This window comes from Dermacentor variabilis, unplaced genomic scaffold (genome assembly GCF_050947875.1).
Source record: "Dermacentor variabilis isolate Ectoservices unplaced genomic scaffold, ASM5094787v1 scaffold_16, whole genome shotgun sequence".
Taxonomy (NCBI): domain Eukaryota; kingdom Metazoa; phylum Arthropoda; class Arachnida; order Ixodida; family Ixodidae; genus Dermacentor; species Dermacentor variabilis.
In genome coordinates this window covers 5,578,597-5,594,466 of record NW_027460324.1, presented here as the reverse complement: position 1 = coordinate 5,594,466, position 15,870 = coordinate 5,578,597, and the positions used below count along the sequence as shown (strand labels likewise).

Sequence of the window (15,870 nt, the reverse complement as noted above, 5' to 3'; positions counted from 1 at the left end):
ACAGAGAGCAAAGGCGTGTATTAGCCTCAAAGCACTGTCCTCTCCTAAGCCTCTGTGTCTATTGGTAATTCTCCTTAGTAACCTAATGACTTCATCTGTTTTATTCGAGATATGTTGTATTGTTCTATAGTTAGCATTGTTTCCGTCTATGTGATACCCAAGAACCTTGATTGTTTCAACTAGCCTGACTGCGGATCCTTCATGAGTGTATAAGCACATTCTTGGCTCATCTTTCGGAACGTAACCTCTTGGTTTGCGACCTTTTCTGCGATGTTTAATGACCAAGAGTTCTGATTTTGCTGCCGAGCATTTCAACCCCATGTCTTTCAGTGTGTTCTCTACAACATATAAACTTTCCTGTAATCTGGTCTCAGTCTGTCCTACATTACCCTTGGCACTCCATATGGTTATGTCGTCGGCATAGACCACATAATTTATACCCTCAATTTTCTCCAGATTTCTTGCAACCTTGGACATTGCTAAATTAAATAGCATGGGTGAGAGCACAGCCCCTTGTGGAGTGCCCCTATTTCCCAAATTCTTAGCTTCTGATTTAGGCTCACCCAGCATGAGTTGTGCAGTTCGATTTCTAAGAAAGTCCTTAATCATGTTAAAAAGACTCTTACCTAACCCCATCTCCGAGAGGACGCCAAGTATTGCCTTATGCTTTATACGATCAAAAGCTTTTTCCACATACAATCCCAAAAGAGCTTTCGTATGCGCTGGGCTGGCCTGTATAAGTTGGTGTTTGATCAGCAGCATAGCATCCTGAGTTGACAGCCCGGGACGAAAGCCGATCAAGTTGTATGGGAGGATGTCGTTCTGCTCAACGTATTTAGTGAGTCGATTTAGGATGTTCCATAGCTTTGCCTAGACAGGACGTTAAGGAAATAGGACGGAGGTTGTCCAGAGTGAGTTGTTTTCCTGGCTTTGGTATGAGGATAGTATTGCCCACCCTCCATTCCTCTGAGTATATCCCTTTTCTCCAACACTCATTGAAATGTTCAGTTAGATAAGAAATTGATTCATCATCCAGATTTCTTAATATCTTGTTAGTTATTCCGTCAGGTCCAGCTGCCGATCTACAATTAAGACTGTGAAGAGCTACCCTCACTTCACTCTCAGTGAAGTCCCGGTCCAGTTCTTCACATATGCCTCCCGTATATTCGGGGCTCTCGTCTTCTTCGTTTGGTTGTTTAAGTGGGAGATATTTGGCTGCGAGACTATCCATGATATCCTTCTGTGTTTTATCTTGGCTTTCCTGATGAACCAACTTAGACATAGCTGTTCTCTTGCTTGTCCTTGTTTCATTCTCGTTGAGCAAGTGCTTGAGGAGGTTCCAGCTACCTCCATGTTTGAGTCTACCATCAGCCGAATTACAGATCTCATCTCACTGTTGCTTCACGAGAGTCTTCGAGTGATCATCAATTTCTCTGTTTAATTGCGCAATTTTTTTCCTTAGCCTTCTGTTAAGTCTCTGCGTTTTCCATCTATGTAATATAGACTGTTTGGCCTCAATAAGATGCGCCAGCCTGCTGTCTATAGCCTCAATATTTTTCTCTGTCCTGATTTCTTTAGTAGCCTCTTTGACGTCCTCTCTGAGCTGGGTGACCCATGTCTGAAGGGGATCCTGCTCGGCATCTAGAGGCCCCACTTTCCTTCTGTTCACCCTGATTTTTCTGAACTGATCCCAATCAGTGGATTTGAAGATTCTAGTTTCCTGTCTCGGTATGCGTATGGTTATGTGTATGATATAATGATCGCTCCCGAGATCCATGTTTGAGTTTTCCCAATTGGCTCCTCTTGAGTTGTTTACGAAAGTAAGATCTGGTGTGGAGTCCCCGCTTGTGGACGTGCCACAACAGGTGGGATACGCAGTAAGCATAATTTTGTCCGCTAAGGTTTCCTGCAGCATAATTAGTTTTGGCCTGGCCTCAGATGACCTGATCACCTGTCGCAGTGCTGCTTTCTTGTGTTGGAACCCGCGACAATTCCATTGCCACACGTTAAATCCATGATTACTGTCTATTGTTATTAGGTGAGGCTGCCTTTCTATTACCCACTACTTTCCGCTTTGTGATGGCCCCCGACAATCCAGGAATGGACTTTATACTATCCGCCTCCGATGGCAGATACTCATCGTCGTCATCCCCTCGCATCTCAATTTTCCTAAGTCTTTTCTCCGCCGTTAGTCTCCATTTCCACAATTTATCCACTTTAAAGTTGGTCGTTTCCAGTGTCTCTCTTATCGCTTTAATTGCATCTTTTATTTCACTGAGGGCTGAGAAGACTGACTCATCCTCGGAACTCACCGCCCTCTTTTTAGGGGCAGGAGAGCTGGATTCTCCTGGATCGCTGCTTTTGCTTACAGGTCTATCTATCTCTACTCTAGCAGGGCTCGACTGGTCTTTTTTACGAAGCCCTACAACCTGCCTGGTCAATTATTCATTAGCTTTTCTTAAAGAAGCTACTTCTTTAATTAACTGCTCTATTCTGGCATCATTGTGATCACCCACAGCCGCCAAGGCGCCCCCAACAACCCTCGCCATACCTTTGACTTTGTCAGCCCAGGTGGTTCCTGGCGTCGTCTTCTCACCAGGTATTGAGTGTCTTTGCACGAAGCGCACCTGCACTTCCTTTGACTTGGAGCGCCTTCTCTCCCTGGATAGTGAGCGATGCCTGGATCTGGTGCAACTCCTGGAGCGTGAGTGCTCCCTGTCCTCTGGGCGATGGTTGGGTGCCAGCTGTTGCGCTTCCGACTGCACTCTTGTTGATGACCGAGTCCTGTTACGCTCTCTTCGACGAAGTCTTACGACATAAGGGATTTGAAATCTTTGCTTGCAAAACTTGTCGCCGGTAGGGTGATCGCCTTCACAAAACTTACACTTAGGTACACACACATGTTAATCTCCTGGGTTGCGAGTTCCACATCCCCTGCACTGAACAAAGTCAGGTGTTGGACACACATCAGAGCGGTGCCCGACCCTTCCGCAGGTGAAGCAGACGTCGAATTGCTTCCTGTAGAGGTAGCATCTCACTAGTGTGGATCGTACCTGACAAAATTGGGCACTTTGAGTCCATCGAAAAGTACGATGACCGATCCTGACGTCTTGATGCGCTTGGCAGCCAGCGCAAGCGGGTTCAAGTCATGTGTGATGTTTCTTGTTATTATAGCTTGCGAGTCTCTGATGTCCACTCTTCGGATGACGCCTTTGCATGTGGCGTGTGGTGCCGCTTCGTATGCATTTGCCTCGTATTTCGCTTCCATAATCTTGAAAGATTTGATTCTAACATACTTCGCAGCATGTTCGGGCTTAGGTGTGCTGACTGCGATGATATTTTGAGTGAAGTTCGGGCAGACAACATCTTCACGGGCCTCCTCTTCCGTTAGGACGGACGCCTCGATGACTGCGGAACCAATCGTGGTGGTGCTCACCTTGTTCAAATTGAGCCCTCCTCGAGGTCGTATAATGATTTTTCTGTGCTCCTCGGGCAGTTGAGGCATCCTCGAAGCTTTGATAATCTGATTCTTGACCATTCCACCGACGGCGGTTCCCTTGACTGCATGCTCTCGCTGATTACGTGGCAATGTGCTGTCCTGATCCACAGCCTTTGTGCTAGCTCGTGATCTTCGACCAGCTACTACTTGCCAGCCGTAGTCGTCCTGACCATTGTTTCCTTCATATCCAGTAAAATCTTCATCTTCCATGTTTGTATCCGCCATGGCTGCGGTCAGGTGGGCTTACTAGGCCCAACAAAGGCCCTACTCCTCACTAAGGAGCAGAAAATGTTCCGTAAGATTGTGAAAAAACAAGCCCCACCTCGAATCTTGGTGTCAGTAGATTCGCCGTCGCTTCGCGGATCCAGTGGTATGCTTCTTTTCGTTGCACTCTCAAAACTGACGAGCGGAGCATGGAAAAAGAAACGGAGCCGATACTTCCACGTCTGCACTGCTCGGCGCTTCTTCTTCTTTACGTTATGGTTGTGCCCATATCGCTTTTGCCAGATGTGGGCTGTCATGTCATGGTGCCACACTTTAATTTGAGATATTAACAGTTGACACTACTTAGAAAGATTCCTCTCTGCCTTTCTTGTCACGAAAATCTCTCTCTAGAAAGATCACCAAGCTTAAGTTGATTTACGAAGTCAACACTACATATTTCACATGTATGGATAACTGCACCAGTACAGGATACAGGTAACGTTACAAATTCACACAGAAAAACAGCTCACTTTTTCAGCAGGCAAAAACAAGTAGTGCCGAGTATAACTATGCTGTATACATTATAACATTTCTGCTTAGTTTGTGTGAGGATTTAAGTATATTGTTTTCGTTGGACACGGGCCTTGCTGTCAGCACTTGATGGTTTAAACCACTTGTTATATCCATAAATGCCATGTAAAGGGGGCTTGAACTTAATCTAGTAAAGTGATTTCACTTTTGTTTAAAGCCTATTTTAATTTATTGATCGAAAAATGAAAATTCTTTTGCACGAAGGACAGAAACTGGGCAGAAATGCAAGAGGAAGATAAAGCAATGCTGGCCAAGCACTGGTAGAAACTTGCAACCAGATGGCAGGCATGCCGTGCTCTTAAAAAAAAAAAAAAAAACACTGACCTGGCACGACTGCAGTTTCCTTCTGCCTGTCAGTGAAATGTGTTCCCCACACAGAGAACAAAGCAGCATTCAGATATCCTTTTAGCCCCCACCACAGACCAACAGGCTGGTGAAAGGCTTCCTACTCAACTGCTTGCAGCTGGACACACCATGGCAGACACTTTCCCAACAGAGGGCCATCATGGCAGCTGGTGTGCCCCAGCACGCTTGCTCGGAGAGGTTTTGCGTACTTTCAACACACCTCTCGTGTGCACTTAAGTTTGTGTGTGCTTCCAGGGTCATTGCATAATCGTGTTTGCATCATTGCCACATGTGTTTGCATTCATCCCCAATGCCTTTCACAAGCGGAAGAAAGAAAGTAGGGAAAAAAAAAAGCATGCAGCAGCAACGAAGCAGACATGCATCACAGGTCAAGTGAAAGTGGCCTTGCTGAAACTGCAATAAAGTTGTGCCCAATCCTGCAGCCTTCGGGTGGCCTAGATATAGCCAGGCTTTTCTCGCTGCTGTTCAAACCTGGCAGGTTTCTGGTGCTCATGCCACAGCCTAGTGTGTGTACTGAAAAATTAACTTTAATAACTGAAAAAAGAAAGCCCTAAATTATGCAAAGTGCAATGCAGATAAAAAAAAGCCCTCAAATGACTGTCTCTCACAGACTTGAAAGAAAATAGACGTGTAGATTCACTTTGAAACAGTTCGAAAAAACAAAAAAAGTACAATAGATGCCTCCGGTGAATTAACCAATGTTGTGGTAGAAATACCAAATTTGTGTAGCACGAGCTTCATGCAAATTAGTATGTCTATGCATGTAAATTCTGTAACCATTTCTTTCAGCAGAATGTGCGACCATTACAACCAAGTTAGGTGTTTCTTTCTTTTTTAAGAACAAAATAATTTTTAAGACAGCTTCAAGTCGAGAAAAGAACCCGCATGAGACTAAAATTAATTCAAACAGCTAAGCGCAGGCACACTATTATTCAAGTGTATTGACCTGACCGTTTTCTTACGGCTAAAACACCTCTAAGGAAACTTCATCAGTTGCTCAAACACAGAATAAACGTGTTGGCTAACCATTAGACACACCGGAAATCAAATTGGGTGAGCAGAAAGAAAGCAATTCAGGGTGAAGCCAGATAACTGGCGCTTTTGTGGTATATAACCTAGAGATCCAGTACTTTTTCGTTTTTAGTTTTCAATTATTGTTTCTTTTGGATCAGAACAAAGAAGCTTAAGCACGGATGTCAGGGGAGCGTTGTTCCGCGGTACTTTAGGAGGCAAAAAAAGTCTTCCGATTTTCATGAGCGTCGCGGCACTGTAGACGCAACGATGCAGAACAAAACCGAAAGTGCAGCTGCGTGCACTGCTGTGCGTGCTACCCAGTGTAAACACAACCGCAATTTGCGGGCGATGCAGCCGTATCTCGATGACACGGCACGCTCGTTACGTGACCGGAGTGCATTCGCAATAGGAATCGAACCAGCTCAAACTCAGATCAAGACGAGAACAGCTAACTGTGACCTGGATCAAGTATTAATTCTTTTCGGAGGATATATAATCGATCAATGAGGTTCGATACTCACCTTGAGCTCGTGCCAAGTGACAGCTTCGGTGCTTGCGATCAGAAGTGCCAAGAAAAACTCGATCAGCAGCCCCGTGGCGATGAGCATTCCAGAAGCCGCGCTGGCGTTAACGCCGGATGAGCCAAGACCTACCTACCCACACACTCAGCCCCCCGCTGGCCGAAACGAATTGAACCCAGGATATTTGGAAGTTCCGATTGCGCTCAAAACTTGGCTTGGCTCGGCTGAAGTTGTGGTAATCAACAGGAGTAAATGAAGGAGAGCGGTCACAGTGCCAATGACAGTGCCCCGAAGCCGAAGCTTATTCACGCGCAAGAGCTGGCTTCGCACCGCAGGGCGACTCAGCGCGCGCCCACGCGAAAGCTCTTCCATTTATCATCGTCTCTGGCATTGACGAAACAAAACGCAAGTTTCGTCACTTCCTTAGCAACCACCTTTGAGCAGGTGGGATGGGTAGGTATCACAGAGGAAGAACCTCCTCGCCAGGGATCAAGGGGATGAGCAGCGCGCAGCACTCTTGTCTCTCGCGGCGCACCCGTGGCGCCCACGCGGCCCACGCTCTACCTACATTCACCTACACATCCAATAAATGAGGTTTCGGAACTTTATTCCTCTTTGGTTGGTTCTGTCGAGCGCTGCTAAAAATAAGACTGGCTGTTAATTAAGTAGCCGCACGTCAGTGCGGTGGCAAGGGTGTCAAAACGAAAGAAATAATAAACGAAGTAGGCTGTGAGATCAATGTGTTATTTTCTTCATATTTCTTTTCTTCCTTATTTTAGCTCGCAGCTCGACATACGCTCACTGAATCTTTGGCTTAACAAACGCTGAATGACCTAACGCAAAGGTCCTGAAAAGTGCAACATTTGCGTATTATAATTTAGTTTTAATGTATTTTCTTAGCAATATGTTGTCTTTGTGCAGCGGATTTTGCCTAAGGAAGGTATTATTTATAGAGTTTCTCACTATAACATGGTAATGTAGTGAGAAACTCTATGGTATTATTCTTACACAACACTGAAATACGTGCACACGCAGGGCTACCTCCTCTTACCAGACGCCACTGCCCGAATTCCTCTTCAAGTGTACAGAACAGATCATTGATCCACATTTGGTAGGTCGCCACAGAAAAGATGGCCGCCTCCACGCCGGTCGCAATCGCACCTTGCGGAGAATTTCCTAATGAAATTAAGGAACAAGCCCGGGCCTTCCATTCAACTCTGACAAACGTCAAAGAGACACTGAGCCCGCTTCTTTCAACAAATCAAGATGTTGTGACTGAAGAGGTGTGTAGTGATTTCTTAGGTAACGTGTTTAGAGAAGACCCTGCTGCCGCGCGCGCTTCGAAACCAATCGCTACGGGTAACTGCCGCTTGAGAGGATGCTCACAATCTTGTTCTGTGGAGCATTTGACATAGCTATATATAGGGGTTGGGGAGGGGGGGCGGAGCCCGTAAAGGCCCAGATAGTTTCCAATCGTTTCATCTACACCAGTTCCCAGGAACCGCCACACCCTAAAAGTGCAGGGTGGTTCAGGATAGTGGCAGTAAACACAATGAAGGTGCTTCAGTTGACGATTTTTCTGAATCCTTCGCACTGCCTTTGCGGACGGGTCGCAGTTTGGCAGGTGGTAATCGGCAGTCGCAGCTCGTGCACCTTAACCTTATGCAATGGCCTATGTGAGAGCCCAGGATCCATTACATTTGGCCGGCTGGCACGGCACATACGTGTGCCCTTGACGATAACGCAGCTGGTTATAAAGAGACGGTGCAGGTGTCGATGTCCACACGCTCTCGCATTCCTGTTCACACTTTGGGACTCCGCACATGCTGATCCACTCCTTCCCCTATCATTGTCAGTCAACACTAGAGAGAGAGCCATTTACAGATCGGTCCGAGCAGGTGCACTTTATCCTGCTGCATTGCACTGATGAACAAGGAAGGCGAGCGAAATTACTGTTGAATGACGATGATAAGGGAAGGAGTGGATCAGTATGTTTTTATTTATTTACAAATACTGCAGGCCTTACTCGGGCCCAAGCAGGAGTGGTTACATCAACGGTAATAAACAAGGCTAGAAATTGAAAAAATACAATACAAAAATACCGAACAATGAAGTAGTACAACACACAGACGAGAATTAATTTCCTTCCCTGTGTGCAGGATGCTAATAATCAAAAGAAAAACCATTCACAAGATGAACGAACGATTGTGTTTTATTGGCATTAACTACTTGTGGTAATTTATTCCATAATGAAATAGCATAAGGAAGCAGGGAATAATGATGCATGATAAGGTAACTGAATGGTTGCCTAACTGTTTTGTTGTGTACGGTCAAAGTGTATTGGCGGCTCGGTTATGTGACATTCACGCAGTATTTTAAAGTGACCATTTGCAGAGCTGATAGATAAATTTTAATCTGGATACCATGTTGCGATGATCTAGTTTTTTCATCTTTGCCCTATCGCGAAAAACTGATAAGCTCGAGAAATGCGAATGGGTAGAATAGATCAACCTCAAGGCCAAATTCTGCACCCTTTCTATTTTTTACTTGAATATTGTTGATACCAACTCCAGATAAGGTCCGGATATTCTAATTCTGCCCTAATGAGAGCTTTGTAGGCTGTTAACTTTACAGCAGGAGAGCGTTATGTATTTTTCATTTTAAAAATGCCAGCTTTTTCAGTGCGTTACTACAAATATCTATATATATGGGGCTCCCCACTTAAATTACTCGTGAGTGTAACACCCAAATACTTCACCTGCCTAGTTTCTTTAACATAAGCATTTTTAATGGTATAAGCAAATTCTAAAGGTTCTTTTTTTGTTACTAAATGTTATGCTTGCCGTTTTCGAAGTATTGAGCTTCAAGCCCCATTTATCACACCATGCACTGATTGAATGAAATGCATCATTTAGTGTGACTTGATCAGCATGTTGATTTATGCTGGTATAAAGAACACAATTGTCTGCAAAAAGTCGGATCTTTACGGGTAGTTGCACTGATAAATAGATATCATCGATATAAACCAAAAAACAACAATGGACCAAGCACCGTCCCTTGTGGTACTCCTGAGTGCACATCTCGTGTATCAGAGATGCAGTCATTAACAGCCACATATTGTTTCCTTGAAGCTAAGTAGCATGCTATCCAGCGAACAATCTTGTGTTCAATACTAGTAGCATACAGTTTAGTTACTAAATGATCATGCGAAACAACATCGAACACTTTAGAAAAGGCTAAAAACACTGCGTCAATTTGACTCTTCATATTTAGTGAACTTACGAAATCATCAGTTATCTCTGCTAGCTGAGTTGCAGTGGGCAGACCAAACCTAAAGCCATGTTGATTGTCATGAAGCAGTTGGTTATTTTGTAGATGTATCATAATCTCCTTAAATATAATATGTTCTAACAGCTTACAGATTGTTGATGTTAGGGAAACTGATCTGTAGTTGTTTAATTCTAATGGTGATCCAGACTTGTGAATTGGGACTATCCTTGTGCAGCGCCAGTCGTCGGGTATCACACAAGATTCTAACGAGGCTGTATATATTTTATATAAATACTCTGCTACCCAGGTCGCATATCTGTTAAGAAAAACATTTGATATTTAGTCAGGACCAGGTGATTTCTTTATATCAAGTGTACGCAAAAGGTTAAGAATCCCCTCTTTGCTTAAGTTTATTTCAGGCATCGGTTCAACAGGCGCATAAGATGGCAAGTGTGCATGCGATGCCATCAGCATGAAAACGGACTGGAAAAATGCGTTGAATTTTTGAGAAATTATGGAAGGATCAGCAATGCTTATGCCCAATGCTTTTATTTCGGTGATACCGCTTTTATCTTTAGACAAATAACGCCAGAATTTTTTGGGTTGTTCTAACATAAAAGAGGACAGAGTGCAGGAAAAAAATTGGTTTCTTGCTGCGTGCATTTTTTCCTGAAAAGTTTGTACCAGGCTTGGAAGCTGTTTTTTGTCACCAAGTTTACGACAGCGTTTAATCTTGCGTTTTAGATTATTAAATCACGATTCATCCATGGGTGGTTCCTGTTGACACGTTTCTTCTTTAGAGGCACATAACTGCGTTCACAGTGAAATATCATTTCTTTAAAACATGACCATAACTCATTAACCTATTTTATTTCATTAAAATATGGGAGCACGGATTCTATATAGCTGAGCACTGCATCGTCATCCGCATGCATGTAGTCCCTGATAAAAATGTCAGAACGCTTGACTGGTGATCGCGAGCCAGAAATAGGACATGCTAACACGAGTAAATTGTGATCAGACAACTCATATTTTACACTAACAGAGCAGTTTGGGAGCAAGCTGCTTGCAAACGCAAGGTCAAGAACAGAAAAAGAACTGGAAATCCTGGTAGCTTCGGAGATGAGTTGGTTTAAGCAAAAGGTAAACGCAGTTAGTAGTAGTGGGTCAGCATTTTTAGAATCCTTGCGATCATGAGAAAGACTGGACCAATTAATGCCGGCTAAGTTGAAATCGCCAGTGATAAGGATGTTTGAACGTGAATTGGTATTTCGCAGCAAGTAATCATATAGAGCTTCTAAGTACTCAGAGGGAGCATTCGGAGGACGATAGACACAACCCAAAGTTATATTATCAAAAAGTTTCAATTTGCACCATGTGCTTTCGTGCTTATTGATGCCCTCTAAGCTAGTAAATTTAATGTTTTTATTCCAATTGCAACTCCGCCACCACGTGATCCGCTGTCCCTACGAATTAGCGTGTAGGAAGATGACACTATTTCAGAATTGCGCACATCTGAATGTAGCAAGGTTCCTGTGATCACTAAAACATGTGGCTGAAAGTCAAAATTACATCCTCAAAGAGCCATGCCTTATTAAGAATACTGTGTGCATTGAGCGAAACAAGCCAGAGCGTCTTGCTAGATACTTGTCATTCCTTAGTGCACTTACACATATGTATGTGTGGAGTCCCAAAGTTTGGACAGGAATGCAAGAGTGTGTGGCCATCGACACTTGTGCTGTCACCTTATAAGGTACATTTGATTGGCCTGTGCCACCTGAACCAGTTCACAAGGTGCTGTACACTGCCATTTGTTTCAGTGGAGCAGCAATGGCACCCTCTGGACCATGCCGTTCGTCTCAAAAGATGCAGGACTGGTTCACAATTTTGCTGCACCCTCTCTACTGTCGGTGCCGACTTGGTGCACACGTACAGGTGTGAAACAGCAGCGCAGCAGACAACACAGCACACACGCACAAGCGCCATTGAAACCCTGCTTACATGTGTCTGCTGTGTCTACGCAAGTTTGGGTGTATTTGCGCCTCAGAAGCCAATTATACCAGCAGTTCAGGGCTTCTCAAACTTACACACTCTGTGCACATTGGTCGGTAAAAAGAAAATGCCTGCACCGTCTCTGCACCTTGATATTTGTTTTGAGTCTTGCGCTGTGCCTGCACCAACGAAATTGAGCTGCACAATTTCTGAACATCTCGTGAATGGCCATGAACTGGTTCACAGTGGTGTAGGCAAATCGAATGGACCTATAACCAGCTACGTTATTGTCAAGGGCACACATATGTGCAGTGCCAGCTGGTCAGATGTAATGGACTGTGGGCTTTCTCATAGGGATTGCATAGGGTAAAGGTGCACAAGCTGCGTCTCTCTCTCTCTCTCTCTCTCTCTCTCTCTCTCTATATATATATATATATATATATATATATATATATATATATATATATATATATATATATATATATATATATTCACACACACATACACGTATGTGTGTGTGTAGCCCTTTTCATAGGGCGAGGAAAAAATGGCACAATATGTGATGATGCACAGACATGCAACTCGCATCATAAGCCATGGTGTGTCTGCGTTGTGAACTATTTTGAGTGTATGACAAAGAGCAGCGTTGCTGTTGCATTGCCGGCATTAATTGGAAAGAAGGCTCCCTATCTCAAGGCCTCAAGTAAGAACTAAAACATAAGGGTGCTTGTGTGCGGCCAACCTGATGCAAACCCGAAACATTTAAGTGCCAATCGTTATAAAATATCAGCGTCAGCCACCAGCACCGTTCTCATGCATTTAAGTCTGGTAGACCTGAAATCACCAGGCTATGGCTACGTTAGCCTCCCGTATAAGGCCGATGCCATTTCTCAAAACAGCGATCACTGCGGTTGGTAAAGCAGCATGATACATATAAGGTTTGTGCTTTGCCATTGCGTTTTCATCCTATAGAGCAGTAATATCCAATGGGGATCGGATAAAAATAATTTGACTGCTATTTGTAACGACACAATTTCCGTAAAATGGGTGAGTGCATCGTAGAAGATGGATGAACGAGACCGAACAGCAACAAAAAATAAGTCTTCTTCCTCTTTTTTTCACAAAAAGAAAGACAACACATGCTAATGACTCAGTAAGACCTCATATGGTCATGCCACATGCTTGGACCATGCGCTGTATAGAACAAACAGATCTATGACGCTCGCGGAGTCTGCAGCCGGCCGCTCGACCATTCAACAAATGTGATTCACACTGTCAAATATGATGTTATTACTAACTAAAACTATTTTATTCGTGGGTGTAAACCTCGTCCAACAAACGAGGTAGTCGTTCAATGTATCTACAGATCACAATTTGAGCACTTGTTGAAGTAGACAGCACAACTTACTCCGCAACAGTATGGTACTGGCCCACGCTGCTATGATTGTTTTGTAACTTCTACTTGCTGCTAAACCACAGCTTAGAATTACAGTGAGAGTGCTGCAATACGGTCACATTTGTAAAACAAATTCTTTACAAATACACAACTGTTCTCCGAGGACGTTTGTAGGCTCATACACACGCACACACCTCACACTGGGTGCTCTGTGCACCTCAACGCTGGCAGAAACTCCAGCCATGCTGACTTAAATCACTTCAGTACATCTGGCAGAACCGCTTCCCACATAGCAGACACCATGTCATACTAACTGGTCAGTGGGAGTGCGACAACAACCACCAGAAACTGCTGCAGAGTGGCATACAACATGGAGCCCCTGCTCAAGCCATCATACCAATGGCCCATAGATGGTGCCATTGCTTGCACAATATGGTGGCATGCACGAGAGAAAGGTCTGTAGTGCAGTGTAGGAATCACCCTGGCCCTGGTGGTACGATTTCAGGGAACAGACTTCAACATACATTGCTTTTGCACCATATATTTTGGACATTTCGGCTGGTGGTCCAGCCTTTGTCAAGGCTACATAAGGATCTGACCTTGACAAAGGCTGGTCCACCAGCCGAAACATTAGAAATATATTGTGCAATTGTGCAAAAACAATGTATGTCATATTCTATTCTCTGAAATTATATATTATATATACGTGAAGAATATGCCAGTGGCCTACACTTGAAAAAAAAAAATACTTCTTTGCTAACATTTTGGCCATGAGATGGCCTTCGTTCAAATCAACACACACCCGCTCACATGCGTGTTTGTAGCTAGCATTTGGCATATGAGAAATATAAGCTTGACTTGCTGGTCCATGTTAAATGTGGCGAATAGTGCAGATGACAAGTAAAGGGGCGTGAGCAGTACAAATATGATTGGTCATACATTTCTGCACATGTGCAATGCTACTTTGGATTAAACAACATGCCTGCTTGTCATTCTGCCACTACTGACGGTTTTCTTGTGGTTTCTTTATTGCCTTATAACGTCACAATCACATGCCTGCTTTCGGTGGCCATTGAAACCAAGTGCCATTGAAATCAGTAGGCCTAATTTACCTTGAGCCAACGGAGTTTGCAGATTCTACTCATCTTCGATTTTAGTGGTTATTAAAAGCGGTATTAAATTGGAAAAAGAAAAAAAAATTGCCTGCATGTTGTGAGCACACAACAAGCTCAGTTCAAGCTGACATTCTGCAGCCCACAATTATCACCTGTAGCGCAAGAATGGCTACTCAAATGCACACATAACATCTATTCACTACTTTGCCTGTCATTGACAGAGCTCACCATGCATTTTCAGGCTTCTATGCATTTCTGTGCATCAGATTTGTGCTTTTAGTTCAAACGAGACACTTTTGTCTTCGGCTCTCAGTAACAAGCCTGTCGGAAGCCTGCTATACCTGGTGTTCAGGCCCCATCATTTGTCATCTATGTGGTGCCCCACTTTTTTTAGACTTGGGTGTATAATGCACTTGTGGTGGACCAGCAGAAGGCCGACCCACCACACCTGCATCGCTGTATTCTAGCTGCACAAATTCTGAACTTCAGAAAAAATTCTGAAATTCACCACTGTGAATTTGTTTACTGTGATGATGAGGAAATAAACAGGGCCTATAGCCTTGACATCTTATCTTTGATGTAAGACAGTTGTCACTGGGAGATGTCCTGCTAATTATGTGTTCTTCTTCTCTCCAGTTATCTCCATTGGACAAGGCACGGCTGGATCTGACGCTTCTGTACAGTCTAAACTCGCTCTTTTGGAGTAAGTATATAGGCGTGGGAATTAGCAGTCCTGAGAAGTGTGCCACGCTGCTTTGCAGAAGGGACAGTTCATATGAAAGTACTGTTGATGCTAATGTCGGCAATGCTTGCAGTTTCTCGGCAAAGTTAAGTAGGTGGTGTTTAAACTGCGCCAAGTAGCCCCTAACTCATGCATGTAGTGCACACTCATGGCAAGTATAATGAAGATGAAAAAGGAATATCTGTGAGATGCGAAATATCTACGGTAGTATGACGTGTCATAAAACAATGCATACAGAGTCTGTTCTGAAAGTAGTAGGACTGGTTTTTTCCTGAGCGAACGGGCAGACGAGAGGTGGTCTGTGTGCGCAGGATCGGTGAAGGGGGGTATTGGGAACACTGGGAAAAATTAGCAGTTGGCTCTTGGCTGTTGAAGAGAGCAGGTCGCTTGTACTGTGAATCCCTGTCGAAATGCCTCGTCAGGGAGAATCATGGAGCGTTTACTTGATCAGCAATACAAGATCGAATTTTGTGTAAAGCTTTGTAAACTGGGCAAAGAGACTCACGACACAATTAAGGTGGCCTACGGTGTTGCTGCCATGGGTAGATCAGGTGTTTTTGAGTGGCACAAGCTGTTCCGAAAAGGTAGGTAAAGAGTGGAAGACGACGACCGCTCCAGATGCCTTTCGACCAGCAAGACCAACGAAAATGTGTCGCGAGTGAAAAATTTACTGAACAGTGATCGTAGGATGAGCATCAGAATGACTGCTGATGACTCGAGCATTCCTCAAACCCAAGTTTTTGAGGTCGTGACAGAAAACTTCACAATGAGAAAAGTGTGTGCGAAGTTCATGCCGCGAGTGGGTTGTCAGAGGAGAGAAAGGCCAACTGGAAAGGGATCTGCCAGGATCTTCTTCATCATGTGAATGAAGACTCCAACTTTTTGGACAATGTAGTGACCAGTGACGAGGTGTGGGTGTTTGATTACGACCCGGAGAGCAAGCGGCAGAGCTCAGAATAGCACACCCCTTCTTCCCCATGCCCCAAGAAAGCAAGAATGAGCAAATCCAAGCAAAAGTGCATGCTCATTTGCTTTTTTGATCGACATGGAGTCATCCACAAAGAGTTCGTACCACCCAGAAAAACAGTTAATGCAGTTTTTTACTTGAAAGTCCTCAAAAGACTGCGAAAATGCATTGTTCGTGTCCGCCCAGCCATCGC

At 44.1% G+C, this 15,870-nt stretch overlaps 2 protein-coding genes across 9 annotated transcripts in view; one reads left to right on the top strand and one right to left on the bottom strand.

Annotated features, from left to right (window-relative positions):
- The window catches only part of LOC142568035 (glutaminyl-peptide cyclotransferase-like), a 124,377-nt gene extending 117,753 nt beyond the window's left edge, over nt 1-6,624 (bottom strand). For 2 of the 7 annotated variants that reach the window (XM_075678116.1, XM_075678112.1), the window contains exon 1: nt 6,197-6,624. In XM_075678116.1, the coding sequence (XP_075534231.1) occupies nt 6,197-6,282 (86 nt within the window). In that variant the 5' untranslated portion in view covers nt 6,283-6,624. Of the gene's footprint in view, nt 1-6,195 lie in introns of all 7 variants that reach the window. The other 5 variants (XM_075678113.1, XM_075678111.1, XM_075678117.1 and 2 more) reach the window with 5 other exon arrangements.
- Nucleotides 6,625-7,294: 670 nt separating this feature from the next.
- The window catches only part of Rrp47 (Ribosomal RNA processing 47), a 60,068-nt gene continuing 51,492 nt past the window's right edge, over nt 7,295-15,870 (top strand). Inside the window, exons 1-2 of one of the 2 annotated variants that reach the window (XM_075678149.1) lie at nt 7,295-7,478; nt 14,605-14,671. In XM_075678149.1, the coding sequence (XP_075534264.1) occupies nt 7,326-7,478; nt 14,605-14,671 (220 nt within the window). In that variant the 5' untranslated portion in view covers nt 7,295-7,325. The remainder of the gene's footprint in view (nt 7,479-14,604; nt 14,672-15,870) is intronic. The other variant, XM_075678150.1, reaches the window with a different exon arrangement.